At 60.4% G+C, this 25866-nt stretch overlaps 4 protein-coding genes across 19 annotated transcripts in view; 1 reads left to right on the forward strand and 3 right to left on the reverse strand.

Annotated features, from left to right (window-relative positions):
- Window positions 1-439: 439 nt before the first annotated feature.
- On the reverse strand, window positions 440-15892 carry THOC5 (THO complex subunit 5). Of its 4 annotated transcripts, none has more exons than XM_065033887.1 (20): window positions 15692-15892; window positions 15044-15157; window positions 13931-14074; window positions 13213-13326; window positions 12472-12569; window positions 11882-12028; window positions 9306-9420; window positions 8675-8807; window positions 7569-7646; window positions 7196-7236; window positions 6189-6288; window positions 5627-5735; window positions 3928-4029; window positions 3626-3722; window positions 3162-3276; window positions 2589-2692; window positions 2415-2502; window positions 1696-1811; window positions 1323-1513; window positions 440-631 (listed from the first exon to the last, which is right to left on the reverse strand). In XM_065033887.1, the coding sequence occupies exons 2-20, from the start codon at window positions 15137-15139 to the stop codon at window positions 568-570; spliced, it is 2052 nt and encodes a 683-aa protein (XP_064889959.1). In that variant the 5' UTR covers window positions 15140-15157; window positions 15692-15892; the 3' UTR covers window positions 440-567. The 4 variants fall into 4 exon arrangements, with proteins under 4 accessions (XP_064889959.1, XP_005502940.2, XP_064889957.1 ...); XM_005502883.3 differs by lacking the exon at window positions 15692-15892 and adding an exon at window positions 15490-15611; XM_065033885.1 differs by lacking the exon at window positions 15692-15892 and adding an exon at window positions 15270-15504.
- Window positions 15893-16085: 193 nt separating this feature from the next.
- NIPSNAP1 (nipsnap homolog 1) lies at window positions 16086-19678 on the reverse strand. Its single transcript, XM_065033916.1, has 10 exons — window positions 19467-19678; window positions 18628-18755; window positions 18477-18522; window positions 18081-18175; window positions 17898-17968; window positions 17659-17799; window positions 17436-17467; window positions 16746-16840; window positions 16582-16665; window positions 16086-16475 (listed from the first exon to the last, which is right to left on the reverse strand). Exons 1-10 carry the CDS (start codon window positions 19535-19537, stop codon window positions 16411-16413), a joined length of 828 nt encoding a protein of 275 aa, XP_064889988.1. The 5' UTR covers window positions 19538-19678; the 3' UTR covers window positions 16086-16410.
- LOC110359140 (pleckstrin homology domain-containing family A member 4-like) lies at window positions 18822-24229 on the reverse strand. 7 transcript variants are annotated; one of them, XM_065033912.1, is made up of 9 exons: window positions 23941-24229; window positions 23064-23122; window positions 22819-22896; window positions 22094-22309; window positions 21432-21504; window positions 20854-20987; window positions 20635-20738; window positions 20113-20378; window positions 18822-19947 (listed from the first exon to the last, which is right to left on the reverse strand). In XM_065033912.1, the coding sequence occupies exons 3-9, from the start codon at window positions 22885-22887 to the stop codon at window positions 19643-19645; spliced, it is 1167 nt and encodes a 388-aa protein (XP_064889984.1). In that variant the 5' UTR covers window positions 22888-22896; window positions 23064-23122; window positions 23941-24229; the 3' UTR covers window positions 18822-19642. The 7 variants fall into 7 exon arrangements, with proteins under 7 accessions (XP_064889984.1, XP_064889981.1, XP_064889987.1 ...); XM_065033909.1 differs by having other exon boundaries at window positions 23064-23169; window positions 23941-24225; XM_065033915.1 differs by having other exon boundaries at window positions 22094-22198; window positions 23064-23169; window positions 23941-24224.
- Window positions 24230-24444: 215 nt separating this feature from the next.
- Window positions 24445-25866, forward strand: part of NF2 (NF2, moesin-ezrin-radixin like (MERLIN) tumor suppressor) — a 51087-nt gene continuing 49665 nt past the window's right edge. For all 7 annotated transcript variants that reach the window (XR_010466830.1, XR_010466831.1, XM_065033899.1 and 4 more), the window contains exon 1: window positions 24445-24648. Coding sequence is in view for 5 of the 7 variants with exons in the window: in XM_065033899.1 (XP_064889971.1) it covers window positions 24535-24648 (114 nt within the window). In the remaining 2 variants the exon portion in view is untranslated. The remainder of the gene's footprint in view (window positions 24649-25866) is intronic.

Genomic DNA, 25866 nt, shown 5'->3' on the forward strand with positions numbered 1-25866 from the left:
CATCTCAGCTCCACAGTCCCGAGGGCCTGGGGGGGCGGGCAGGAGGCAGCAGCACCCCGGGCAAGGAGACGGGTCCTCTCAGCAACAAGATGCTGCCAGAGCCCAGAGAGGGGGAACCAGGGCTGCCCTGGTCATAGAATCACAGAAGGGTTTGTGTTGAAGGGCCCTTCCCAGCTCCCCCAGTGCCCCCCTGCCATGAGCAGGGACATCTTCACCAGCTCAGGTTGCTCAGAGCCCCATCCAGCCTGGCCTGGGATGTCTCCAGGGATGGTTCATCCACCACCTCTCTGGCCAACCTGGGCCAGGCTCTCACCACCCTCAGGGCAACAATTTCTTCCACATGTCCAGCCTGAATCTCCCTCCTTTAGTTTAAAACCATCACCCCTTGTCCTACCCTGTCCCACCATCGCAACCCCTACACAGATGGGGCACCACAGGCTTTTCCATCAATTCAATATTTAATCCAAAGCCAAAGTGGCTACAAAAACTTCAAATGAAACACAAAAACTCAGAAAAAGAACTGAAATGGTGGGATGGGGACACTCCTCCACACGGACAAGACAATGCTCAGCGATGGCTGAAGAAGCCCTGAGGGTAGTTGAACTTGAAGGGCTTCAGGCGCATCGGGCCCCTGGAAAGGGAGAATCACAGAACCATTTTGGTTGGAAAAGACCCTCAAAACCATCGAGTCCAACCATAACCCACCCCTGGCATTGCCCCACGTCCTGAGAACCTCATGTCCGCCTGTCCTACCCTCCAGGGATGGTGACTCTAGCACTGCCCTGGGCAGCCTGTTCCAATGCCCCACAGCCCTTTGGGGAAGAAATTGTTCCCACATCCAACCTCAACCTCCCCTGGTGCAACTTGAGGCCGTTTCCTCTGCTCCTGGCACTTGTTCCTGGGGAGCAGAGCCCGACCCCCCTGGCTCCAAGCTCCTTTCAGGCAGGTCAGAGATCAGAAGGTCTCCCCTCAGCTCCTGTTCTCCAGCTGAACCCCCAGGTCCCTCAGCCGCTCCATCACACTTGTGCTCCAGCCCCTCACCAGCTCCGTTCCCTTCTCTCAACTCGCTCCAGCACCTCAAGGCCTTTCTTGGCATGGGGGGCTAAGCCAGGGGGCAGGAAGCCCCTGGCACCCACACAAAGGGCCTGGTCCTGGGGTACAATCCCACTGTAGGGGGCAGAGCCCCTTAGGCAGCTAAAGAAGAGGCACTAGGGCAGGCAGTGCCATGTTCTAGGGGACAGTAGTGCCACCAGGGTCCCTGACAGCACTCTCACACCCCACATCCCCCCTCACACCGCCCCCGGGTTTCCCCAGGCTCTCACTTGACGAGGCGCAGACACATCTTCTCCTGGGGAAACTCCTTGGGCCCCTCCACGCTGGGGTCGTGCGGCTCGGTCTCCAGGTAGACGTCCAGCACCATACACAGGCGCTGCAGCTGGTTGGTGAGGAGCTGGTACCCCGGCTTGGGCCCCCACAGCTCCTTGTAGTTGACATTGACCTCACTCTCCATGGCCTGCCAGAGGAATTGGCAGGTTTAGGTCTGTGCTCTGCCCGCCCAGGACCCGCTGCTGCCTTTGGCAGGTGGCCTGGCCACCAGCTCACCCCAACAGCTCATTTATTACGGATTCTGAACCACTAGGGACACCCCCAAAAGCCAGTGGTCCTCCAGCCTCCTCTCCCGGCACCCTGGGTTACCCGAATGTTGTCATCATTGCTGCTGTTCCGCTCTCCTTTCCAGTTGAGGCATAGGCTGAAGACGGGCGGCAGCGTGGCATAGCCAGGGTTGAGCACCACGGCGGCCTGGAGCTTGGCTGAGCAGAGATGGGGAGAATCACAGAGTCATTCTGGTTGGAAAAGACCCTCAAAACCATCGAGTCCAACCATTAACCCAGCCTTGGCACTGCCCCATGTCCCTGAGAACCTCATCTCTGTCTGTCCAACCCTCCAGGGATGGTGACCTCCAGCACTGCCCTGGGCAGCCTGTTCCAATGCCCCACAGCCCTTTGGGGAAGAAATTGTTCCCCACATCCAACCTCAACCTCCCCTGGCGCAACTTGAGGCCGTTTCCTCTGCTCCTGGCGCTTGTTCCTGGGGAGCAGAGCCCGACCCCCCTGGCTCCAAGCTCCTTTCAGGCAGTTCAGAGATCAGAAGGTCTCCCCTCAGCTCCTGTTCTCCAGCTGAACCCCCAGGTCCCTCAGCCGCTCCATCACACTTGTGCTCCAGCCCCTCACCAGCTCCATTCCCTTCTCTCAACTTGCTCTAGCACCTCAAGGTCTGTCTTGTCATGAGGAAAACATCACCCACAGCCCATGGGGCCTCCAAACAAAGAGATGATCCATGAAGACCCCCAGAAGCTGCCCTGGAGGTGTCCAGTGTGGAAATCAGTGACTGCCAGGGGAAGGAATCACACTTACCTGTTCCCCTTTCGATCAGAGCCATGTAGTAGAGGTGAGTGTCTTCAGCCAAGCCAGCCTCAATCACGTCTTTAGTGTAGGGCAGCTCCTGCCAGGAGGGATGAGAGGACGAGTGAGCAGCCACCAGCACCACGCGGGAGCTGTAAGGGATATGGTCTCGCGCTCGGCACCTACCGCGTAGTCCTCATAGGTGATGGCAGTCCACTTCACCAGGCGCGAGACGATCTTGGTGGGGAAGAGATGCTGGCACTCGCTGGAGACCGGCACAACACCGTGCTCTGAAAACAAGGACAAGGGGAAGGCTGGGGACAGAGCTTGTCACTGGCCCATAGGCGGGGATGCTCCAAAAAGCAGAACCTGGGGACATCGTTATCCTCTCGACACCTCCATTAGGTGCCCACAGAGGAGCAGCGGTGGCCTCAGCTGCGATTCCACTGGAGCCTGCAGCCTCGGCAGCGTGCGCCTGGCCCTCTTGACGGGCGCATGACATGCCTGGTTGTGTGGTTCACCTCACAACACAGCCTAAATCAATTCCCGGGGGGGTGCTAGCAACCAGGGGGGGGCCAGCCTTCCCCTCCCACCCAAAACTGGGCAGCCCTCACAGCCCCGCGCCTGCTAAGGACAGAGGGAACAAATGGGAACACTGCGGGTGGCACCACAGATCTGCGGCACCCCACTAAAGGTGACACCGGTCAGCTCCTGCACCAGAGGACCCTGTCACCGCACGCCCTGTCCCCAGGCACTCACCGAGCGACGCAAACTGCTTGTGCAGAGCCAGGCGGGACTGCAGCCTCGAGCGCAGCAGCTTCACCGTCAGCTCCATGTGGCTGGCGCTCAGCGCGTTGTCCGCAGCGACTGCGTGCTGTGGGCAGGAGGGACCATCACCATTTCAACAGCCTCTAGGCTCTTGCTGGGGACCCCACGCTCCCAGAGCCACCCCAGCCAGCCACAGAGACAGGGACACGCTCTGGTGGCTGCTCAGTGCCCGTGACAGGGCTCAGACTACCACACATGGGAGAGAAAATATGCTGGAGTGGCCCCGCTGCACAGTTCACCCCAGCTGAACCTGTCCCAGCCAAGGGTGCATCGTGGTTTGGGGGTAGCTGGTGCCACCAGGAGCTCTGGGGGGGATGGGACAGGACACAACTGTCCCCAAAACCTCCCCAAACCCCAGCTCGACATCTAGGGGAGTGGGGAGGGGTGAGACATGCCTGAGGCTGATCCTTGGGGAAATGGAGGCCGCCCAGCTTCTGCACCCACACGTAGGGGTGCCCCAGCTCTGTCACGTAGTCGCTCAAGGTCAGGATACTGTGGGGACAATGAAGAATAGTCACATCTCCCCAGAGTGTCCCCCTGTCTCCTCACCAGCCAGCCAGAGTGAGCAGGCGCTTTGTCTGCACCCCAAGCCATGCCCGGTGAGCCCAGCTGCTGCTGATGGGCAGGACAGCAGCTCCCCGAGCCCTCCCCAACAAGGACAAAGCCACCCCAGATGTGGGGAGACAGCCCCACTCACCCCACTTTATCAAACTGGAACTGGTTGGCCGGGTTGGGCGTTTTCCTCCCGTGGTCTCCTGGATAGAGGCAGTTGAGGACGGAATCCGGGGAGAGCAGGTCACTGGAAGGAGGAGGGGAAAGACCAATTAATCAACTAATCAGCAGCCTGGGCTCCATGTCTCTCTGGGGTGGCCACTACCAGGCTCTGAGCCCAGAGAAGTGGATTATGAGCTCCATGAGTTGGGTTTTGAGACCAGAAACACTCCAGCATGTGAACTCCAAAACCTGCAGGTATGGATGGAGAGGACATCGCCAGCACATGACCTGATGGCTGTGTGCCACCCAACAAGCTTAAGCAGAGGAATTCTGCTTAATGAAATAGAATTCCTCGTGTCTGATTGTACTCACAAGCTCAATCAAGCTGTAGGGCTGGGGGATCTGGGGTTTGGCTCAAACCAGAGCTTCACGGGTTTGGGGAAATGCAGCCAAGGGAGCTGTGAGGGAGGGAGCACCTTGCGCAGGAACGCTGGGGACACTCCAGCTGCTCTCATGGAGGGTTTGGGACAGCTAGGGGGAAAAGGGAACCCCAAGGGGACTGGGAGGCCTCAAATGGGCCAGGCTGGGAGGCAGCACTAGCCTGAAGGTGGCCCAGGCACAGTCTCTCCCACCTCCCTCTGCCTCAGGCAGCTCCTCATGGCTGAGGAATTGCGACCAGAGAGCTGGCAGCTGACGGGAGCTCCCTGGGCAGGCGCCCGCAGCTGCCAGTTCAGCGATTCCTCACATCAACCAGGCTCCAGCGGCCCCTGGGGAGCTCACGGAGAGGCAGCTGCAGCGCTCAGGACAAGGTGACCTGCAGAGCGAGCGGGTGAAGGGAGCTGCCAGGCACGGGCTGCGGGTGGGATGAGGCAGTTTGGTCACTGAAGGTGACAAGAGGAGAGGTTCTGTCCCAGCTCCCAACCAGTCCAGGACCGCTCCCCTGAGAGGTTCCCAACCTCCCGGCCCCTGGCTTGTCACAACAAAGGGAGAGGAGGAGGAATCATAGAATCGTTTTGGTTGGAGGCACCCTGAAGACCATCAAGTCAAACCATTCCCCCACCCCTGGCAATGCCTCACGTCCCCGACAACCTCATCTCCATCTGTCCAGCCCTCCAGGGATGGTGACTCCAGCACTGCCCTGGGCAGCCTGTTCCAATGCCCCACAGCCCTTTGGGGAAGAAATTGTTCCCAACGTCCAACCTCAGCCTCTCCTGGGGAAACTTGAGGCTGTTTCCCTCTCATCCTAAGGAGGAGGGTGCTGCCTGGGTGGGCTCCTGGCACAGCCCTGGGGCTGAGGGGGAGGATTCTGCAGGGTCGAGGATGCACCAGGTAAAGCCCTCCCAGAAGCAGAGATGGAGCTGTGCTCTCCAGGGTCTCCTTTAGCCACCAAAGGGCAAGTCAGGACAGTGTTGTGACACTGCGGCTCTGCATCAAGGCCCCCAAGTGCATCACAGTGAGGAACTGAGGTTAAAACCTCACCCACCAGGAGCTGGGCCTGGAGTGCCCCAGCTCACTGGGCGCAGGGGTACATTGTCACCATGTGCTGCCCTTGGCACTACATCACTCTGCCAGCAGGTCACTTTGAGCAGAGGATGGGGGACACCAGGGGATGGTGTTCCTGGCACGCAAAGGGGTCGGTGCCCAGCGAGCTCTGCGCTCAGTGCCCACGGGTCTCTCCTCACCCAGCGCTGACGGCTGTTGTCATCTCAACGGCAGTGGTCACCTTGGCTTTCACTGTCATGACGTTGAGGTTCATCAGGTAATAGAAAGTCAGGTGAAGGACGTTGTCATCTGCACCAATAGAGGAGAGACAACATTGCTATCCGCTCTCTGCAGAGGGAGATATACACGTCCCTCTGCTTCGACAACAAAAGATGGGGCAGAGAGGAACTGGCAATCCATGTCCTATAACCTCTTACACTGTCCCACCAGCATTTGCCAGGCTGGATCTGTCAGGCCCAAGACCCCAGCACAAAAGAGAAAAGCTCTCAAGTAGACGGAAGAAGCTTCAGAGCAAGGTCACCCCACTCACGGGGGCGAGAGGAGCTCCAGGAGCCAGAGCTGCTGTTCAGTGTCCCCTGGAAGTCACGCTCCTCCCTGCCGGTGCAGCTGGGCCGAGGGCAGGAAAGCCCCTCCGCACCCCAAGCTGTCTCCGTGGACCCCAAGCTGCTGCCAGGTTGCTCCCTGACCTGCTGTCACCCATCCTCACGTGCCATCTGCCACAGGCCACCAGGGCCCGCTTACCCTTGCACTTGAGGTCGATGGTGACGGACAAGGGGTGTCGCTTGAGCATCTCCTTGCGCTTGTCATCCAGCTGCACACCCAGGGTGGGTCTGCGCCGCTTCTGGGGGGAAAGACAGAGGGGTGAGACCCTTCTCCTGCTCCTTGGCAACCCACAGACCCCCAGTTCCTCCCACCGCTCTTTCAGTCCAGTTCCCCAGCACCATGACCACAGAGCAGCCCTGGGGAGGGGCAAGGACAAAGTCACTCCAGTTCTTATCGTTCCTTCAGCTCCCGGGAGCGTCCCCACCCCGTAAGATGAGGCCAAGCACCTGCTGCCCCCAAAAGCTTCCCCATGGCAAGGCGCAGAACCTGAGGCCCTTCCCTTTGCCCTTCCTCACAGCAACACCCGAAAACACCAGGTGCAGCTGCGGGGTGGTGGGGATTGGTGGCACAGACCTCGCCCCAGGTTTTGATGCTGGGGGCAGCCAGTGCCTAACGCTTCTCGCCAGTACACACAGCTTCTCCCCAGCACCCACAGTCTCTCCCCAGCATCCAAAGCTACAACCTGTAGGACTCAAACACTGCCCCGAGGGAGCACTGAGCAGCCCCATGTGCAGAGCCCAGCTTGAGGCTTTTGGCAGATGGGAGGGGGACAGACAAACATCCCTCCCTACCGGACACACAAATGTCCCTCCCCACCGGACACAGCCTCCAGCCCGAGGCTATTTATACAAAGTGGAACAGCTCCAGCTGGGGAGCTGGGAGGGATGTGAGTGCAGTGGGATGGGAGCAGGACAGATTGGTACTCTGGTTCTACTACATTTGGGACAGAAACTGAAAATGGCATCGCTCTGCTCCCAAGAAATATCTGGATTTAATTTCAGTGCACCCACAGACACGCTCACAGAGTGGAGGGACTAATGCTCAGACCTGCTCAGGCCCAGTTTCCCCAGCACCTCCCCCAGTTAGCAGGCACAGATTGTTTTGCCAACAATAAGGTGTTGGGAGAAAACTGCAGTGTCCCTTACCGTGGTCTGCTCCTCCTCCGCGTCCGAATCACTTTCGTCATCTGCTCAACAAGAGGGGTCTAAGTGGGGACTGCCCAGGGCTGTGCAGCTTCCCCAAACCCAGCAGGACCACCAGCCCCTTCCCCAAGGCCACAGCCCCCCAGACAGCACCATCCCCCCAAAAGCAGGGCCCTAGCAGGATGCAGATGCACAGGAACGTTCCCCCAGCACCAGGGGTCACTCCAACAGGCTGTGAACACCTCTCAGGAAGGAGGACTTGGGTACAGAGCAGACCAGCAGTGCAAACACCAGGCACTGTGCCATTTCCACCCCAGAACCCACCCGCTTCTCCCCCCAACTCGTCTGCCTGCAGTCGCAACGCTCCCCAGCTCACCCTGCGAGTCCTCAGGAGGCTTGTACAGCGCTTTGGCTTCCTCGACACTCCCCTCAATGGCCACTATGAGCTTCTTATCTACAGAGGAGACACGAAAACTAAGCTACAACCCCCACTTCTGTACCGGAGAGGAGTCAGAAGCAGCCCTGCCCCAGAAAACTCCCACTGCATGGCCGCATCAGGCAGAGCCCCGTGGCAGAGGAGGCTCAAACGAAGGGTCAGCGGGAAGGGGTGGTTGTCAAAAGGCTCCATGGGGGCACCGCAGGGCTGGATCTCCGGGTAGGACGGGCTTAGAGGAGGGAAAACACTGGGTTTGGAGGGACTGGCCCTGGAAACTGTAAAGGCCAAATCTTTATCAAGAGCCAAAAGGGGCTGGAGTCCGGCTGGCACAAACGGGGAGCAAGGAGCTGGGTCACCAGGGCTGTGGGTCATCAGCAGGGATTTGGTGTGGCCAGGTGGCACAGCGTGGTCCTTCCACACTCCCATCACCTGCCCCACTCCTGGAGCAACTTCAGAGCAGGTGGCACCGCAGCTCTCACCCTATGCTACAGTCCTCTCCACGCAGGAACTGCAAACAGCCCGGGAATCCCAAGCCACACCGGGAAATCCCTCCTGACTTGGGAGGGGCTTCAAAAAGCCTCTGGAATGGCAAAGGTTTTGGGTGAGGAGTGGGGAAAGGCCTCTGTGAGGGCAAACAGAGGTACTGCCTGCTCTGGAGCCACCACTGCCGTGGGTGGCACAGCGCAGCACCCACCCCATGGGTGACAGGTCTTGGGAGGCCGCGTCAGCACCAAGCCAGCTCGCAGCAATGTCCCTGCTGCCCTTGAGAAGGGTGGCAGAGCCAGGAAGCGAGCTTTCCAAGCAGTTTTTTCCCAGCAAGGGAGCTGAGCAAACACGGTTTCAAGTGCTGCTGCCTCACTGCGCTGGCCCTGAGGCCACCCCACTGCTCTGGGCTCAGCGGAATCCGGCAGCAAAGCAGCAGGGACAAAAAGGACCTCCCAAAGCGTCCCCAAAGCAGGGTTTTCTGCAAGCAGGAGTGAAATTTGGCCCAGGGGGAGCAATGAGTAATGACAGCCCCTCACGGGGTCACAGAGGACTGCGCTTACCACAGGCCTGCCCGTAGGCACTGGCTTGAACAAACAGAACGTAGAGCGGTGGTGGGAGATGCCGGGCTGTCTCGTACTGCTTGTGTGCCTGGTCGAAAGGCATGAAGAGATACTCCTGCACAGGCAGGGAGGCCTGACGGGACAAGAGGGAGAACGGTTATCACCAGGAACAGGATAATTCGTCCTCCACACCTTCTCCTTCACCCCAAGCTGGCAGGTGGGGGACTGGAAATCAGCCCCGCAGCATGGGGTGAAACGCTGCCACGGACACAGTGAGCCCCCCAGGAAGGGCTGGCAGTTCTCCTGTGCTAGGAAACTTCTGGATCTGCAGCTAACCCAGTTTCTTCACCTTTTCTTTCCTCCCAAGGCACTCGCAAGGGGCTGGAAGTGCGTATCGCTCCCCAGAGAAATGCCTGTTTAATGACTCCTCCATCCGCAGCGCTGCAGGAATTGCTGCATAAACAAGGAGACTCCAGAGGAGTCTTGGCACGAGGCTGAGGCAGATTTTACCTGCCATCCACACTCACTGGGAGCAAAATGTCTCCAAAGCAGAATCAGCCCAAGTGTTTCAAATCTCCAGTACCTCAGCTCAGTCCAAAAAACACCTCCCCTCCCTGCAGAGCTCAGGCACCTGCATGATGCTGTTGAGGCGAGGCTGGAGGCTGCTCAGATACTCCTTCTTCACCTCGATCTCCTTCAGGATCTTCTCCTTGCTGCTCAGGCATTCCTTGTACTTCTCTGCCAGCCTAGGGGAGGGAATTTGGTTACTGCCACACACCACAGCTACAAAGTCTGTGGGGGTCAGGGGCTCAGCTCTCCTGACCCAGCAAAAATCACTGCAGGAACCAGGGGAGCTCAGACATGGTGACACACAAAGAGCTCTGAACACCAAGGGCAAGCGGAGGCAGAAAGGAGACGATTAGAACTACAGAATCATTTCAGATGGAAGAGACCCTGAGGAGCATCGAGTCCAACTGCTACCCCAAGCCTGCACTAATCCATGCCCCTGAGAACCTCATGTCCGTCTGTCCAACCCTCCAGGGATGGTGACTCCAGCACTGCCCTGGGCAGCCTGTTCCAATGCCCCACAGCCCTTTGGGGAAGAAATTGTTCCCCACATCCAACCTCAACCTCCCCTGGCGCAACTTGAGGCCATTTCCTCTGCTCCTGGTGCTTGTTCCTGGGGAGCAGAGCCCGACCCCCCTGGCTCCAAGCTCCTTTCAGGCAGTTCAGAGATCAGAAGGTCTCCCCTCAGCTTCTGTTCTCCAGCTGAACCCCCAGGTCCCTCAGCCACTCCATCACACTTGTGCTCCAGCCCCTCACCAGCTCCGTTCCCTTCTCTCAACTCGCTCCAGCACCTCAAGGCCTTTCTTGGCATGACAGGCCCAAAACTGAGCACAGGACTCGAGGTTTGACCTCCCCAGTGCCCAGCACAAGGATGGTCACTGCCCTGGGCCTGCTGGCCAGTACTCCACAGTGTGACAGTTATGGACGGGCACTGACAACCCCACCAGCATCAGAAAGTGCTCAAGGCGCTACCAGCATCTGCTCCCAAGGCAGCTGAAGGGGATATTTCCCACCATGACAGCAGCAAGAGGTGAACCCTCGTGCTCCCCAGATAGCATGGGGTGAGTGAGAATCATGAGGCTTCTCAGCAATTCAACATGCAACTACAGGACAGGTTCAGCTTAGCTCATCTTCACCCTCTATGCAATTTGCAATAAACAACAATTTTTAAGGAGAACTCTCAAGAGATCTCCAGGTCGGATACTCCTCTGCAGCATGTGCTGCAGACAGAGCTGTCCGGGAACCTCGGCTGCTGCACAAAGGGGGACAGAAGGAGCTGGGTGTGTCGTGATGGGTCTGGGAGAGGCAGCGGAGCCAGGCAGCACCTCTCGCTGGTCTGCTCCGCTGCGCTGCCCTGCTCACGCAGGCAGATCTTTCCAGAGGCTGATCTTGGCTGCTGCCTGGCTGAAAAAGCCACTGGCTGTTATCAAACACAGGGATGCTGCATCGTGCTTGCTTTTCGCATGGGGCAAGAATGGGGGGAGTAGCTGAGCTGCCCACCCTGCCTGTGCCAGCCAAGGGACCATGGGGGCTGGAGCTGCACCGAGGTGGCTGCCAGCACTAGGACATCAGTGCCCGTCACAGCCCAGGGAGATCAGCGCCGCGCAGGCAGCTCCTCACCGTGGTGAGTGTCAGGAGCACAAGCAGGAACGGGAGCACTGGGCTGTGGCCCCAAGCCAGGCATGATTTTGCTCCTCACACCACAGCACAGTAGATAAAACAGGGATCACTTTGCCCTATGTGGCACATCTGCAGTACCAGGTTCTGGATCACATAATTGTTTTGGTTGGAAAAGACGCTCAAGAGCATTGAGTCCACTCATTAACCCACCTCTGGCACTAATCCATGTCCCTGAGAACCTCATGTCCATCTGTCCAACCCTCCAGGGATGGTGACTCCAGCACTGCCCTGGGCAGCCTGTTCCAATGCCCCACAGCCCTTTGGGGAAGAAATTGTTCCCCACATCCAACCTCAACCTCCCCTGGGCAACTTGAGGCCGTTTCCTCTGCTCCTGGCGCTTGTTCCTGGGGAGCAGAGCCCGACCCCCCTGGCTCCAAGCTCCTTTCAGGCAGTTCAGAGATCAGAAGGTCTCCCCTCAGCTCCTGTTCTCCAGGCTGAAACCCCCAGGTCCCTCAGCGTCTCCCCATAAGATGACAGCCCGTAACCTCATAAGACAGCAGCAGGGATACAAGTCATAATCACTCATCCTGCAGGATCACCCCTATGATGAGCAACACCGCTGTTTCCAGCTGCAGGAACCCCCAAGCAGATGCTGGGGAAACATGGAGCTATACAATTAATTTTCTTCTCTTGATATCCAAGAGCCAGCACCAACGTTCTCTTGCGCTGGTCTGGTGGTTGCTCTGCTCCCCAGGACTCTCCTTCACCAGGCACACAAATGAAAAACCCCTGATCTATGAAACAAGGATCCCACCAAGCCCAACTCCACACACACAACAATTCTCCACACCAAGGACTCAGTGAAACAATGAATCTGTCACTTGTTCCACACTGATTACTTCAAGAGGGTGTTAAACCTTTTTCACCCATGTTTGCTTCACCCAGCAGCTGCGCAGCTCGCTCCCGGGGGGCACAGAGAGCACAGCAGGCTGACGCAGAACCAAAACACTGCTGACCCACCTCTTGCGCTGCTCCAGCTCCCAGTCCAGGCGGGCCAGGGTCTGCTGGTGGGGCTCGGCCAGGGTGACAGCAGGCCGGCTGATTTCGGGGGGGGCCTCTTTGTAAAACTCCTCCAGACTCACCAGCTCAATCTCCTCATGTTTTGACCTGCAAGGACAGAAGGATCAGGGGCATCTGGAGCGGCCGCTCTCCTCCCGCAGCGGGCTCAGGTGATGCGGCAAAAGATCGCAAATTTTCATAGAGTCACAGAATCATAAATTGTTTAGGCTGGAAAAGACATTTAAGATCATCAAATCCAACTGCACAACTGGTCTCACTATTAAAGACTGAGGCAAAAAAGGAACTAAGCACCTTGGCCTTTTCCTCATTCTTTGTCACTGTGTTTTCCCTGCATCCAACAAAGGATGGAGATTCTCTTTAACTCTCCCTTTGCTGCTCGTGTAGTTGCAGAAACATTATTTTATTGTCTTTTATGGCAGTGAACAGATTAATTGTAGTTGGTCTTTGGCCCTTCTAATATTCTCCCTTTTGGAGCCCTCCATCGCATCCCAGACACACCATTGCTCCCTCTTCTCCCTGCCCAAACTCACTTGAACTCCAGGCACTTGGTGATCTCTTTCTGCAGGTGCATCACCTCATAGAGCAGGTTCTGGAGCTGCAGGTGATACGCATCCACCTTCTGCTTTGCCTGAAATACCGACACGGCCAGAGCAGGGGATGAAGCTCCGTCACCTTCCTCCCAGCAAACACCCCCCCACACTACACCAGCTAGCAACGGTGGGTTTTAGGGTACGCAACAATTTTTTGGGTGTAAAAAGACTTTTTCAAGGGCTGGGAGGGCAAATGCTCATCACATCAAACTGATTCTCTCCTGGAGGCAGCATATTTTGGGGACAAGGCACAGAATGGGGCAGAGCTACTGAGGCACGCGGACTGAGCCCTCTCCCATCCCCGTGCCTCAGTTTCCTCAGCTGTACAAGGGCAATAATGTTGTCTGTAAACTGGGAAAAGCTCTCCAGGAACTCTGTTACTTTTGGGGCCAATTTTACACACATTTCTCAGGCCTGCTGCACATCAGACTCTTGAAACATAGCTTTCTGACTAGCTGTTATATTCAAGACAGAAGCAGATACCGCTCCGTCATTATTCGTTATAATTACAGCTTCCACTGCCCCGCAATAGAGTGTCTGATAAACCTCTAATTCAAAAATCATGACCTGGCTGCTGTTTAATTCCTCCCACACATCCAAACATAAACCAGGCGGAAATGGCACCATCTCCAATCCACCTAAATCCCACCCTGTATCCCTCGCCCCCCAGCCCCTCTGCACCTCGTGAGTTTGGTCTCTCCCTTTCTTCAGCCGAATATGAGCCAGGCGGTTCAGCTTCTTCAGGGTCATGAAGTGGACGCAGCTCTGAATCCGCCGCTCGTCGATCTCGGACGCCTGAGTGGCACGAGAGAGGGGTTTGAAGCCGGAGAGAAGGGTTTGAAGTGGGAGAGACAACTCTCACCACAAGCTCCTCTGGCTGCAGGCACCTCCTGCAAGTCCTGTCACAAAGGGGGCTCCACGCTTCGCTAAGGAGCCAAAATTTATGTCACCGGGGCTTCCGAGGGAGCTTCCCGCTGCCAGACTCACAGGTTACTCATTGGAAATAGCCTGCAGGGGTTTCCAGGCTCACTATAGTTATTTTTCTAGCGTGTTTGAGCCTGATCGCACACTCTGCCATGCAGAGGATAGTGTGGGCAGTGAGAGCACGAGCCTTCCCCAGCCACAGCTGAGGCTGCTGGGTCTCCATGGGACAGCGAGAGCTCTCCCACAGGAGCCACCAACCCGTCAGGAGCCTAGACATGCTTTAGAAGAACTCAGTCTGCACAACATCTGCTCAGTCCAGACCAACACCTCAGCTAAATCATATTTTACTTTATTTAATGGAGGCTGTTCCATTTTCCTGACTCTCCCCAGAAGACAGCGCCCATTTCCCTCAGATTAATAGGAAAAATGTCAAAGAACAGAACACATTAAGTCAAGAACTGAGGGTTTTCCTTACATTGTCCTTGATGCCCCTGCTCTTCAGCTCCTGGATTTCTGCCATCAGTCTCTGGAGCTCCTGGCAGGTGTCTCTGTAGAGCTCATAGTCTTTGATGGGGTCACGCAGATCCACCTCGCACTCCTCGCTGTAGTACCGAACATCCTGTGAAGGCAGAAAGCACCTTCTAAGGCTCCTTCCTTCCACCTGCTCTGGAAAGGGCACTGGGACACAAACTGCTGGGTCTTGATTCCTCACTCTGTCTGTTAGTCCCACGCCCAAGACTCTACACAGGGGAGAGGACTCGCTTAACAATCCCAAACACAAACACCACCAGGTGTTAAAATGCCTGAGAAATTCAGGTTGTCTTTTATATAGCTGTTATAAATTTAAACTGGTTTCCATCCTGCACCCGTGAATCTACATGACTACAGAGGATAAGATGGGAAATGGAATTACTGCTTCAATCCTTGTCCCTGCTTTGGCTGAACCCAAGTTACGCTGCTGCTTGTGGGAGTGTTTTAAGGCAACCTGCAAACCCGAGGGGCACCCTTCAGCCTCATGTTCGCTCTCCCTGTGTCCCCAGAGGAGCTTTTGGCTTCTTGAGCACTGTGTTTCCTGAAGGAGATGGAAGCAGGTTCAGAAACTCAGAGTGCTCACTGGGGAAATGGTCTCACACCTTTCTGAGGGGGAGAACAAGTCCAGCAAGGAGCAGGTGTGAGAACAGCCCTTGGGAAAGCAAAGAAGCTGAGGGGAGATCTTGCTCTCTGACCTGCCTGAAAGGAGCTTGGAGCCAGGGGGGTTCGGGCTCTGCTCCCCAGGAACAAGCGCCAGGAGCAGAGGAAACGGCCTCAAGTTGCGCCAGGGGAGGTTGAGGTTGGATGTGGGAACAATTTCTTCCCCAAAGGGCTGTGGGGCATTGGAACAGGCTGCCCAGGGAGTGCTGGAGTCACCATCCCTGGAGGGCTGGACAGACGGACATGAGGTTCTCAGGACATGGGGCAGTGCCAGGGGTGGGGGAACAGTTGGACTCAATGATCTTGAGAGGCTTTTCCAGACAATATGATTCTCTTTGATTTTATGATTCTAACACAGGACACCAGCGCTGTGCCCATGCGCAGCCCCCGGTCCTACCTGGTCGCCATCGCCCCTGCCCCGCTTGGGCTCCTGTGGGCCCCCATCTGTGCGGATCACTTTGGGTTTCCTCTTCTTGCTGGACTCTGACGACATAGCGCTGCCAGGCAAGGACTGGGGGACAAGAGGCAAAATCATCATCTATGTGGGGCCAGAGCTGCCCGGGCCGGGGGCTGTCCCGGGCTCCCTTCCTCAGGCCCCTGTGCCTCCCCCCTCCCAGACCCACCACAGACTCGCAGTACAACAGGCCCAGGGGCCTCGACCCCTTCAGAGCCCGGCGGCCCCCACCACACCGGGCTCAGGCCCCTCGGGAGACCATCAGACCCGTAGGCCCAGGGGCTTGTGCTCCCCGGGGCCCCGATCCCCAGCACACGGGGCGCAGGGCCGCGTCCTCCCCTCAGCTCAGCCCCGGGCGCTCCCGGTGCTGTTCCCCCGGCCCCGCTCACCGCACCGCCCGCCTCGGCGCCGCCCGGAAATGACGCCAAGGAAGCAATAAAAGCGGAACAGAACGGCAACCGCTGCAGGCGCCCCCTAGCGGACACACCAACAGGCGGACCGCGAACAAGGGGGCGGGGAAAGGGGCGCGGCTTCGGTAAAAGGGGCGTGGTCATAGACCCATTGACAAACCCTGCTGGGGCGGGGTCAGACCTGAGGGGCGGGGCCACGGCTCCATTGACAGTCCTGTTCGGGGCGGGGTCACAGCGCCATTGACCAGCCCTGTTTGGGGGCGGTTTCCTCCGCGGCGGTGACACGCGTGGCCGTGGGGCCTCCTGGTGCAAAGGGCACCTGCAGGAATCGGGGAGTCCCTTGGCTGGAGGTCCCCAGTGGCACTGCGGGATTCATGGGCTTGGGAGGGGGGGGCACAAAATAGGGTGCCAAATGGTGCTATGGGCACACAGGAGGGAGCTTGGTTTCTCACAGTACCCACGAGTGGAGGGCTTTCAGTGCAGGGTTGGCCCCTTGGGCAAGACCAGTTTGGGGGAGGTCTGCTCCCCCTGCGTGGGGCCCGAGCACCCCCAACCCCCCGCCAAGAGGGCCAGGCTTTGGCATATTAAATATTTAATTGGCAGGAAAGGCACCCATTGGGCCCATCAGGAATAATTAAGACAGTTCCCCCACCTCTGCAGCCTGCCCAACCCCCCCAGGCAGCACCATTCTCTGCCACATTTGGGGACCCACTGCAGAAGGGGGGCTCCCGCCCTTCCCCTCCCCGCTCACAGCCCCCACAGGGCAGCCCAAAATAGCAGGGTTTGGGGGAAAGGAGGGCTGGGAGCTGCATGGGAGCAGAGACCCCAACCCTTCCCCAGCAGGGGTGCAGGCGGGGGGAACCCCCCATGCACAGGCAGACGTCCCAGTGCAGCCCCCGCTCACTGCAGGGGGGAGATCTTCAGGGGAATCATAATCCGTGACTCCATGGTCCGGATCAGCGGCACTGGAAAAGGAAACGAAAGAGAAGTGAGGGCAGGGGGCCCCCAGGGCAGGCAGGGGGGCTGAGGGCAGGGAGGGGTCCTCGACAGGGGCCAGGGTTCCACACTCACTCGTGTAGTACACGTTCTCGTCCCAGCCCCTCTTACTCCAGGCAGCGTTCCTCGTCTCCGCCCGGGACTGCAGGTCCCTGTAGGCTGCGGACAGGGCTGGCACCCAGAACCCCCCAGCCCCTAGGGTGGGTACCCAGGGGTTGACATGGGCTGGGGGGACTCACCCCAGAGGTGATGCACAACGTACAGCTCCCCGATCTGCGAGAAGAACCCGCCGACCGCCTCCTGGTTCTCCTGCCGGTACTTAATGGCGCGAGCCCTGGCACACAGCGGGAGAAACGCAGTGGGGGGGGAGCTGCCCAAGGGACCCCCCCTGCTCCAGGGGGACCTTTCCCCACCTTAGCTGCCTTCATGCTGGGAAAGTTTTGGGCCTCTCATCGTAAGAAGGACATTGAGGTACTAGAGAGAGTGCAGAGGAGGTGACAAAACTGGTCAGGGGCTGGAGCACAAGTGTGATGGGAGCGGCTGAGGGACCTGGGGGTTCAGCTGGAGAACAGGAGCTGAGGGGAGACCTTCTGATCTCTGAACTGCCTGAAAGGAGCTTGGAGCCAGGGGGGTCGGGCCCTGCTCCCCAGGAACAAGCGCCAGGAGCAGAGGAAACGGCCTCAAGTTGCACCAGGGGAGGGTGAGGTTGGATGTGGGGAACAATTTCTTCCCCAAGGGGCTGTGGGGCATTGGAACAGGCTGCCCAGGGCAGTGCGGGAGTCACCATCCCTGGAGGGGTTTAAAAGGCACTTAGACAAGGTTCTCAGGGACATGGTTTAGTGCTAGAGTTGCATTATGGTTGGACCCGATGACCCTGAGGGTCTCTTCCAACTGAAACAATTCTATGATTCTATGAAACAGTCACTTACCAGTTGTTGCCCCATTCAATCATGGTCCCTGGCTGATAATAGAGAGGAAGAAAAACAGAGTGAGCAGCCAGATACCAACCGCTCCCTCCTGCTTGAGGTTCCCTCACCAAGGAGGCAGGAATTTGGGGAGCTTCCCCCAAACACAACAGACAGGACCCCCACCCTGGGGGTATATTGACCCAAGGGGTACCCCAAGGCATGGGCTGACTCCACAGCCACTCACCTTCAGCTTGTACGTCCTGAGCTCATAGATGTTGGGTCCCTGGCGGGGCAGGGGCTCATTCCAGAAGCTGAACTCCAGGAGCAGCTGGTTCCTGCGGGACAGCAGCATCCGGCTCCTCTCCTTGCGGAACTCCAGGTACTCCTGGGGACGGCCCCAGATGGGGGGTTTGGGTTGGGGGTGAGTGCAACCTGGGTCGGGGGGTCAGGCAGAGGCAAGGGGCACCCCAACCTCAGCAGTACCTTGTTCTGTTTGAGCTTGTTCATGCAGTCCATGAGGGCCGGGTACCCGCCCGAGAAGCGCCAGAGGTGCACTGCCAGGAGAGTTTGGGGCTGGGAAGGGGGGGCAGCACCCAAAATCTCACCCGGCAGCTCCCCCCACGTGACAGCCAGTATGAGCTGAGGTCTTTGCCTGCCCGTTCTCACCTGCCTGGTCCTGCTCGCCATACCACGTGTTCCAGTTGCCCACCAGGTCGCAGGGGTAGTCGGCATCTGAGTGCAGCTTGGGCAGCACCTGCTCTCTGTGAGGACACGTTCTGTGAGGGGTTGTTGGGGGGGGAGCAGCTACCCAAACCACTTCCCATACCCCCATTTTCCTTCCCAGCCCAGGGCATGGACAGCCCTGCCCTAACCGCACCTGGAGCGGCCCTGTGCAGGGGTTTCATTTCACAGGGAGGGAAACTGAGGCAAGGAGCAGGGGCGCAGACCCACACAGGGTCCTAAGAAGCAATGCTCAAGCCTGCCCAACCCCTGGCTCCAGAGCAGCACCCCAAAACCCCGCCGGGACACTGGGCAGCCCTCACGACGCGCAGCGGGGCTCACGTCAGGCTGTTGTAGGCATCCAGGCACTCCGGCTTCACATTGTGAACTGCAGGGAGAGGAGAGAGGGGCTGCCAGGGCAAGAGCCCCACACAGCAGGGTGCACCCTCTCTGTGCTCTCCCCCAGCCCCGTCCTCCCCACCAGGCCACTCACACTGGATCTTGTAGAGGTTGCTGGTCTCCTTCTTGGAGAGGAGGTTGGAATGGGCATCCTTGCGGGCATCGACCTTGTGTACAAAGAGGGAGCGGAACCAGCTGCCCTCAGCGTCCCGCGAGTACCCCCTGCGGGACAGTGGGTCAGTGTGGGGGTCCTGCCGACACCCCCTCGCTGCAGAAAACACTGGCAGCTCTGCCCAGGGGGGCAAACGGGAACCAAATGCCGCTGGTTCCCACAGGCAGCCGCCTCCATCGTCTGTCTCGGGGGTGTCATTCAGTTCATCTCGGGGGGGCTGGACCACAGCAGCCCTTGGCCCAGTTTTGTAGGTGGCATGTGGGGAAAGCAAAGGCCGCAGTTTCCCCCATCCCAGGCTGGAGAGGGGTGTGGTTTTTTACCCTGCACCAGCTTCCCCATCTCTGAGGGATCCCCCCAGCCCCGGGGACTGCTCCAGCTGGTCGTCACCCTCTCCACGGTGGGGCAGACCCGCTGCCCCACAGCACCGGTCCAGCCCCGCCGGTGACCCCCGGGAGGACGTTGGGGCCGGAGGCTGCAGGGTTCCCCCCAGGGAGGCTCGGGAGGGTCATGGCGCCTCCGCCCCCTCCCCCGCCCCGGGGCCCCGCTGCCGGCCGGACCTTTGTCCCTCCTGGTGAGGCATTAACAGCGGGGCCGCTGCCCGCCCGGCACCGCGCCAGAGCCCGAGGCCCGCCCGTGAGTCCGCTGGGGGGAACCGGGGAGGGGGGATGCGCGGGGAAGCGGGTCCTGGGGGGGAATTAGGGGCGTGAGTCGGGCCGGGAGTAGCCGAACCGGGGCTGTCGGAGGCCACCGGCCCCGCTCACCGCGCTCCGCCGGGGATGCCGCCCCGCAGCTGCCGCAGCGCCGCGCTCCCACCGTTCCGCGCCACCGCCATCTTCCCCGCAGCGGGGCGGGGCCTGGCGGGGCGGGGGCGTGGTCAATCAAGCCCCGCCCCTCAGTCCGACCACGCCCTCCAGGGGCGTGGCGCCCCGCCCTTCCCTCAGAAGCTGGCCTGGAGAAGGGTGATTCTGATTGGCCGCCGCGCCCCGCGGCCGGCCACACCTTCTCGCTCCAAGCTCCGCCCACTCGCCCGCCGCCAGAGCGAGGTCTCATTGGCTGGCGGCAGGGAGGCGGTGCCCGGGGAGGGCGGAGCCCCATCTATGGCCTCGTATGCCAGCAGCCAATCAGAAAAGCCAGTTGCAGAAGTCAGTGTCTGATTGGCCACGATGTCTTGCTCCGCCGCATCCGAAGAGGGCGGTTCGTTGGTCTGTGCTCCAGGGGGGCGGAGCTCCCGCGGGCTTCTCCCTATGGGGGCGGAGTCAAGGTGGGGCGGAGTCAAGGTGGGGCGGAGTCAAGGTGGGGCGGAGTCAAGGTGGGGCGGAGTCAAGGTGGGGCGGAGTCAAGGTGGGGCGGAGTCAGGAATTCCCGCGGGCGGAGGCGCTCCGGGCTGGGACCGGGACCCGGACCCACCTGCTGCGGCGGCACCGTCGCACACGGGGGACTCCCCGCGGGTGTCCTTCGTCCTGCAGGACTCCCGCTGGGCCGGGGCCTCCTCCTTGCTGAGGGGCAGTGGAGGGACCAGGGGACGGCGAGGAGGTGACATGAGGGGGCCTCCTAGCTCCTCACCGGCGGGGCACAGGGAGCACCAGCCAGGAGGGTGGGCAGGCAATAGGGGGAAGAGGGGACCCGCACTGCGGGGTTCCGGGGGAGTCTGCAGGGAGAGGGAGCCGGGGGAGCTGAGGGAGGCAGACAAGAGTGGTTAAAGGGTTAAGCGTCCCTAGACCCTCCCCAAACCCTCTGTGACCCGCCCCCCCCCCAGACCCCACAAACCCTCTCTGAACCCCCCAAAGCTCCCAGTCACCTCTTGTCCCTGGGATCCCCGAAATTAACCCCTATCCCCCACTACCCATGCCACTTATACCCCCATGGACCCAACTCCCCGTTGCTCCCTGTGCCCCCCAGTGGCCCCAGTTGCCCCAGTGCCCCCCTCACCCGGACAGGGGAGACGCGCCCTGGCGCAGGGCACAGACCCAGGCGTTCAGCTCCTCGGCGGTCTCGGCCCCCAGGCAGTACGTTCGCATCCCAGGGTGCTCAGCCTGGGGATGTGGGGACTCATGGTGGAGGGGACCCAGGCGTCCAGACCCTGTCCCCCTACCCACTCATCCACCCAGGGCACCCCCAGATCCGGGGAGCCCAGGGGCTGAGACTGACCGTGAAGAGGAATCGGGGAGTACGCAGGGCGGGGGGCAGGACGCGGATCTCGTAGCCGGGCAGGGGGAGACCCCCGCGCACTTGCTGCTCGCTGCTGTCTGGGGGGCAGAGGGGCCTCGGTGGGGGAAGAACCCCTAGGAACCCCATTGGCACCCCAAGACCCTCAGCACCATTGGGGGGTTGTTGGGCACCCCCTCTGAGTCCCACTGGCTGCCCCCAAACCTCCCAGAGACCCCAAAACCTTTAGCCCTCCCACCCTGAGACCCCCTCAGCACCTCAGGTACCCTCAGCCATCCCAGGACCCTCGATTCCCCCGGGGTTCCTGCACCTCCAGGAACCCCCAACCCTCCAGGGACCCCATATATCCCGGGATCCCTGATCCCCCCAGGGACCCCCAATCCTCTCCTAGGGATTCCTTACCCACCCCAAGGATCCCAATACCCCAGGTACCCCACATCCTTCCGGGTTCCCTGACCCCTCCCAGGGACCCCCAACTGCCCCAGGGACCCCAGGTGACCCAAGTCCCTCCCCCCTGGTCCCAATGCCCCAGGGTGTCCTGCCGCCCCCAGCCCCCTCACCCCGGTAGTAGTAGAGGCAGAGATCAACCAGCACAAACCAGCGGCGCTTCCAGAGCCGCAGCCCCGAGCTGTCCTGGGGGAACAGGAGGGGGGCTGAGACACCCCCCTGCCCATCACCCCCCAGACCCCTCTGCTTCCCCAAATCCCCCAAACTCCAGAACCCCCCTGCCACGCCCTGACAACCCAGACCCCCCCCAAACCCTGTAACAACTCTCACTGCCCCAGACCACCCAACTCTGATCTCTCAAACCCATGATGCCCCCAACCCCATAACCCCACCATCCCAGACTCCTCCAAGAGTCTCCCCACCTCAGATCCCCCAAAACCCATAAGCTCCTCAGGACCCCCAACACCCCAGACTCCCTCAAACCCCATAACCCTCCCAGCACCCCCACACTTCAGACCCCCCTAAACTTCACACTTCCCAGCACCCGCCACCACCCCAGAACCGCTCAAACCCCCCATTCCTCACCACCTCAGAACCCCCCCGATCCCCCAAACCCCATACCCCCCAACACCCCCAGCAGCCCAGACCCCCACCCTCCTCTGATCCCCCAAACCCCATAACCCCGTAACAGCACCTCCCACCTCAGGACACCCCAAGCCCTATGCACTCCCCTGGACCCCCCACGCCAGCCCCTCGCGAGTCCCCCCAGCCTCACCTGTTTGTGCAGCCAGCCCCGCATGGTGGGGGGGGTGCGGGGGTCCCTGCGCAGCGCCTGCCCCCCCTTCCCGAAGGCGTGGACCCGCCGCACGGCCCGGCAGGGCTGGGCAGGGGCTTGACCCAGAGCGGGGGCTCCGAGGGGGGGGCCCTCCGACCCGCCCGGGCTACCAGCCCCGGCTGGGGGGCCCGTGCCAGCCCCCCTAGCCCAATTCACCTGCACACTCCACATTGCACCCCCAGATGCCCAAGCCTCCCCTGCCGGGGCTCCCCTGCCCCCCCGCCTTGTCTCTCATATCTCTCCATGGCCCCCATGACTCCCCAGGGCTCCTCTGCAATCCCCCCATGGGCCTTTGCCCCCCATGGCCCCCTTAGCTCCCTTGGGTCCCCCACGGTCCCTCTTGTCCCCCATAGCTCCCCATGGGCCGCCAGCCCCCCCTGAGCTCCCTTAGGCGACCCATACCCCTCATAGCTCCCCATGAACCCCCCCAGTTCCTGTAGCCCCCCCATAGCTCCCCAGGCCCCCCCCCAGCTCCCCTGGTAACCCTTGGGCCTCCCACACCCCTTCCTAGCTCCCCATACCCCCCAAGACCGTATGGCCCCCATAGCTCCCCATGCAGCACCCCCGGGCTCCTTTGGGCCCCTATATCTCCCCATGCCCCGCCCCCAGTTCCTCCCCAGGTCCCCCCATATGTCCTCCCCTTCTCCCCACTCCTCTGTCCCCACCTGGGTGCCGGGGCCGTGGGTGCCCGCGGGGGTGGGGGCCCTGCGTGGGGGCTGGTCGCCGTCTGCCATGGGGGGGTCCTGCGGGGGCAGCGCGGGAGGAACCCGTCAATGTCCCCATTGTCCCCGCGGGGACAGAGGGCTCGTTCTTCCCGCTGCGGGGGTGCCTGGGCTGACGAAGTCGGCGGGGGCGGGGGTTGCTCCCCGGACGCCTGGGTCCCCCCGAGGAGGGGGGCTGATCTACTCACCTGCCAGCTGGGGGGGCCCAGGGGGGCTTCCTGCCTCCTGCTGGTCCCCAGTCCTGGTCCTGCTGGGGTTCAGGTCCGTCCGCTTCCCCCGTAATGGTCCCAGTTCCTGTCCCGTTATCCCAGTCCCAACCCGTTATCCCTGAGCTGGCCCCAGTTCCCGTCCCATTAGCCCATTAGCCCAGTCCCATCCCATTATTCCTGTGTTTGTCCTGGTCCTTGGTCCGTTACCCCCAGGCTGGTCCCAGTCCCATTCTGTTACCCCCATGCTGTTCCCAGTCCCTGTTCCATGACCCCAGTGCTGGTCGCATTCCCATCCTGTTACCCCCACGCTGGTCTGAGCCCCAGTTCTGTTCTTATCCTGGCACGTCCCAGTCTCCACCCCACTATCCCAGTGCCGCTCCGCATCCCCTGGTCCCAGTTCCACTGTCTGCTCCCAGTCCTATCATCTGCTCCCAGCCCCATCCCATTATCCAGCGCTAGTCCCTGTCCCAGTTCCAATCCCATTCCCAGTTTCAATCCCAGTCCCGTACTGCTAACCCAGAGCTGGTTCTGGCACCCTGGTCCCAGTCCTGTCCTGTTATCCCAGTGCCGATCGTGGTCCCGTTATCCGGTACTGGTCCCAGTCCCGTCCCGTTGTCCCGGTGCCGGCCCCACTTCTGTCCCGTTATCCCATTATTTGTCCCAGACCCGTCCCGCTCTCCCCGCGCCGGTCCCGCCCCGTGTCCCCGCCCCGGGCGCTGGTCCCAGTCTCTGCCCCCACCCGCCGAACTGGTCAGCGCCTGCCCAGGGCGGGACGAGCCCGGACGCCTGGGTCCCCACCCCGGAACGCCGGGGTCCCCCTGGCCGGGCACCCCCCGACCCCCGGGAGTGAACCCACCCCGGGCGGGGGAAGCACCGTGTCCCCGCGGCACCCAGGGACAGCTCGTCCTGCGGGGTGGCCCACGGCAGGGGTGCCACCCCACGATCACGGACACTCCACGACACCGGGAACACCTCACGGTCACGGACACTCCGTGGGGCACGGACACCCCGTCCCGTCAGCGCGGCGGGTCCCAGAGCGCCCTGGCACTGCTGGGTCCTAGTGCCCGTCCCCGCCCCCACCTCCTCCTGCGCATGCGCCTGACTTCCCCGAGCACGTCACGGCGCCCTGTGCCGCCAACTCTACCGGCCGCCAGGGGGCGTCACCGCCCCGCCCCACTCTTTCCTTCCACCTCGCAGAGACGTGGCCCCGCCTTACCACGCCCCCTTCCCTTGAGCGGCGTTCCCTTTCCCCAATCGCAGCTTCTTCTGCGCCCTCTCCTCCCTCACAGGCCTTCCCGTTGGCTGCGGCACAGCGCAGCCCACCTGGCGGAGGCGGGAGCAGCGCGGCGCGGGACCAATGGCGTGGCGGCGGGGGCGGGCGCAGCGCGGCGGGCCCGGGGCTCTCCCCGCCGTCATGGCGCTGCCGCCGCGCTGAGCCGCCTCCGCCGCCATGGCCGGGGCCATCGCGTCCCGCATGAGCTTCAGCTCGCTGAAGCGGAAACAGCCCAAGACGTTCACCGTGCGCATCGCCACCATGGACGCCGAGATGGAGTTCAGCTGCGAGGTGACGGCGGCGACGGGACGGGGCTTCCCCGGGGCCGGGCCGCCGGGGAGGCCGGGGTTCGAGGCTCGGGGGCGGTAGGGGCGGGCGCTGGGGAGTCCCAGCCCCCCGGCCGGGGACACGGTCACGGAGAGACCCTGGGGGCTGCGCGGGGGGGACAGCGGGCCTGTGCCATTCCACCTTTTTCTGGTTATAATTCACTTTATTCTGGTTGTAATTCCCTTTATTCTGGTTATAATTCCACTTTATTGTGGTTATAATTCGCTTTATTGTGGTTATAATTCTGCTTTATTCTGCCTATAGTTCGCCTTTTTTCTTTTTGTCTTTCTAACCCCGCTTTATTTCATATATAATTCCACTTTGTGTCTCCAGCTGTCCCGAGGAGGTCGGGGCTCGTGGTGTCCCAGGTGTTGAGTCTGCGAGGGTCCGACCCAAAGCACTCGACAAACACAAAACAACGGGGTTTTCAGGAGTTGCGAGGCTGTTCCTGGGGCCGTGTCCTGCCGCCCGCTCCCCTCGCGTCTGGTTTTGCTCCAAAACTTTCCTTTTTTGGGCCCTTGGTGATTCTTAAACGCTCTCCCCGGGCGGTCGCTGTCAGGCCCCAGAGTCTGGTTTGTTCTTGCTGCGTTTTCCGCTGATCTAGAAAGATGGGACACGCAAACATTGGGAGCGATCTCTGCCCAGTTTAACTTTTTAATGTAATACTTCATAGTTCCTTAATCTCACCCAAATCTTGATGGAATTCCAGTGCCCATGAGCCGAGGGGCGTTTGTCGGGAATTGTCTTGCTCTTGGAATCTGGTGTCAGCTCTGAAGAACTTTGTGCCTTTCCCAGGGAATCCAGATTTATTTTAGACAGTAGTCGTGCGAGCTTCCCCCTATTGCGCTGCCAGGGGAGTTGAAGTGTCCTGGCTCCATTCTCGTGTGTTTTTCCAGGGCTGCCAGTAATAACATATGATGAAAACTAAATAATTCTCTTTTTTTGTAATGGTGCAGCTGCTTGTTGTTTCATGTCAGGACTTGGGTGTTTGTGCAGCGATAAGGCAGCGCTCTCGGGTGGGATGTGACCCTGCAACTTGTCCATCTTCAGGTGACGTTCCGGGAAGGTTCCTGCCAAAAGAGCTTGTGGCTGCAGGTAGAACTTCTCCAGCCCTTCTGCAAGCACAAGAAGGAGCTCGCGAGCCGCGTGTATGGTCCTGCTCGGGTCTCCTGGGTCTCGTCA

Source organism: Columba livia, chromosome 17 (assembly GCF_036013475.1).
Source record: "Columba livia isolate bColLiv1 breed racing homer chromosome 17, bColLiv1.pat.W.v2, whole genome shotgun sequence".
Classification (NCBI taxonomy): domain Eukaryota; kingdom Metazoa; phylum Chordata; class Aves; order Columbiformes; family Columbidae; genus Columba; species Columba livia.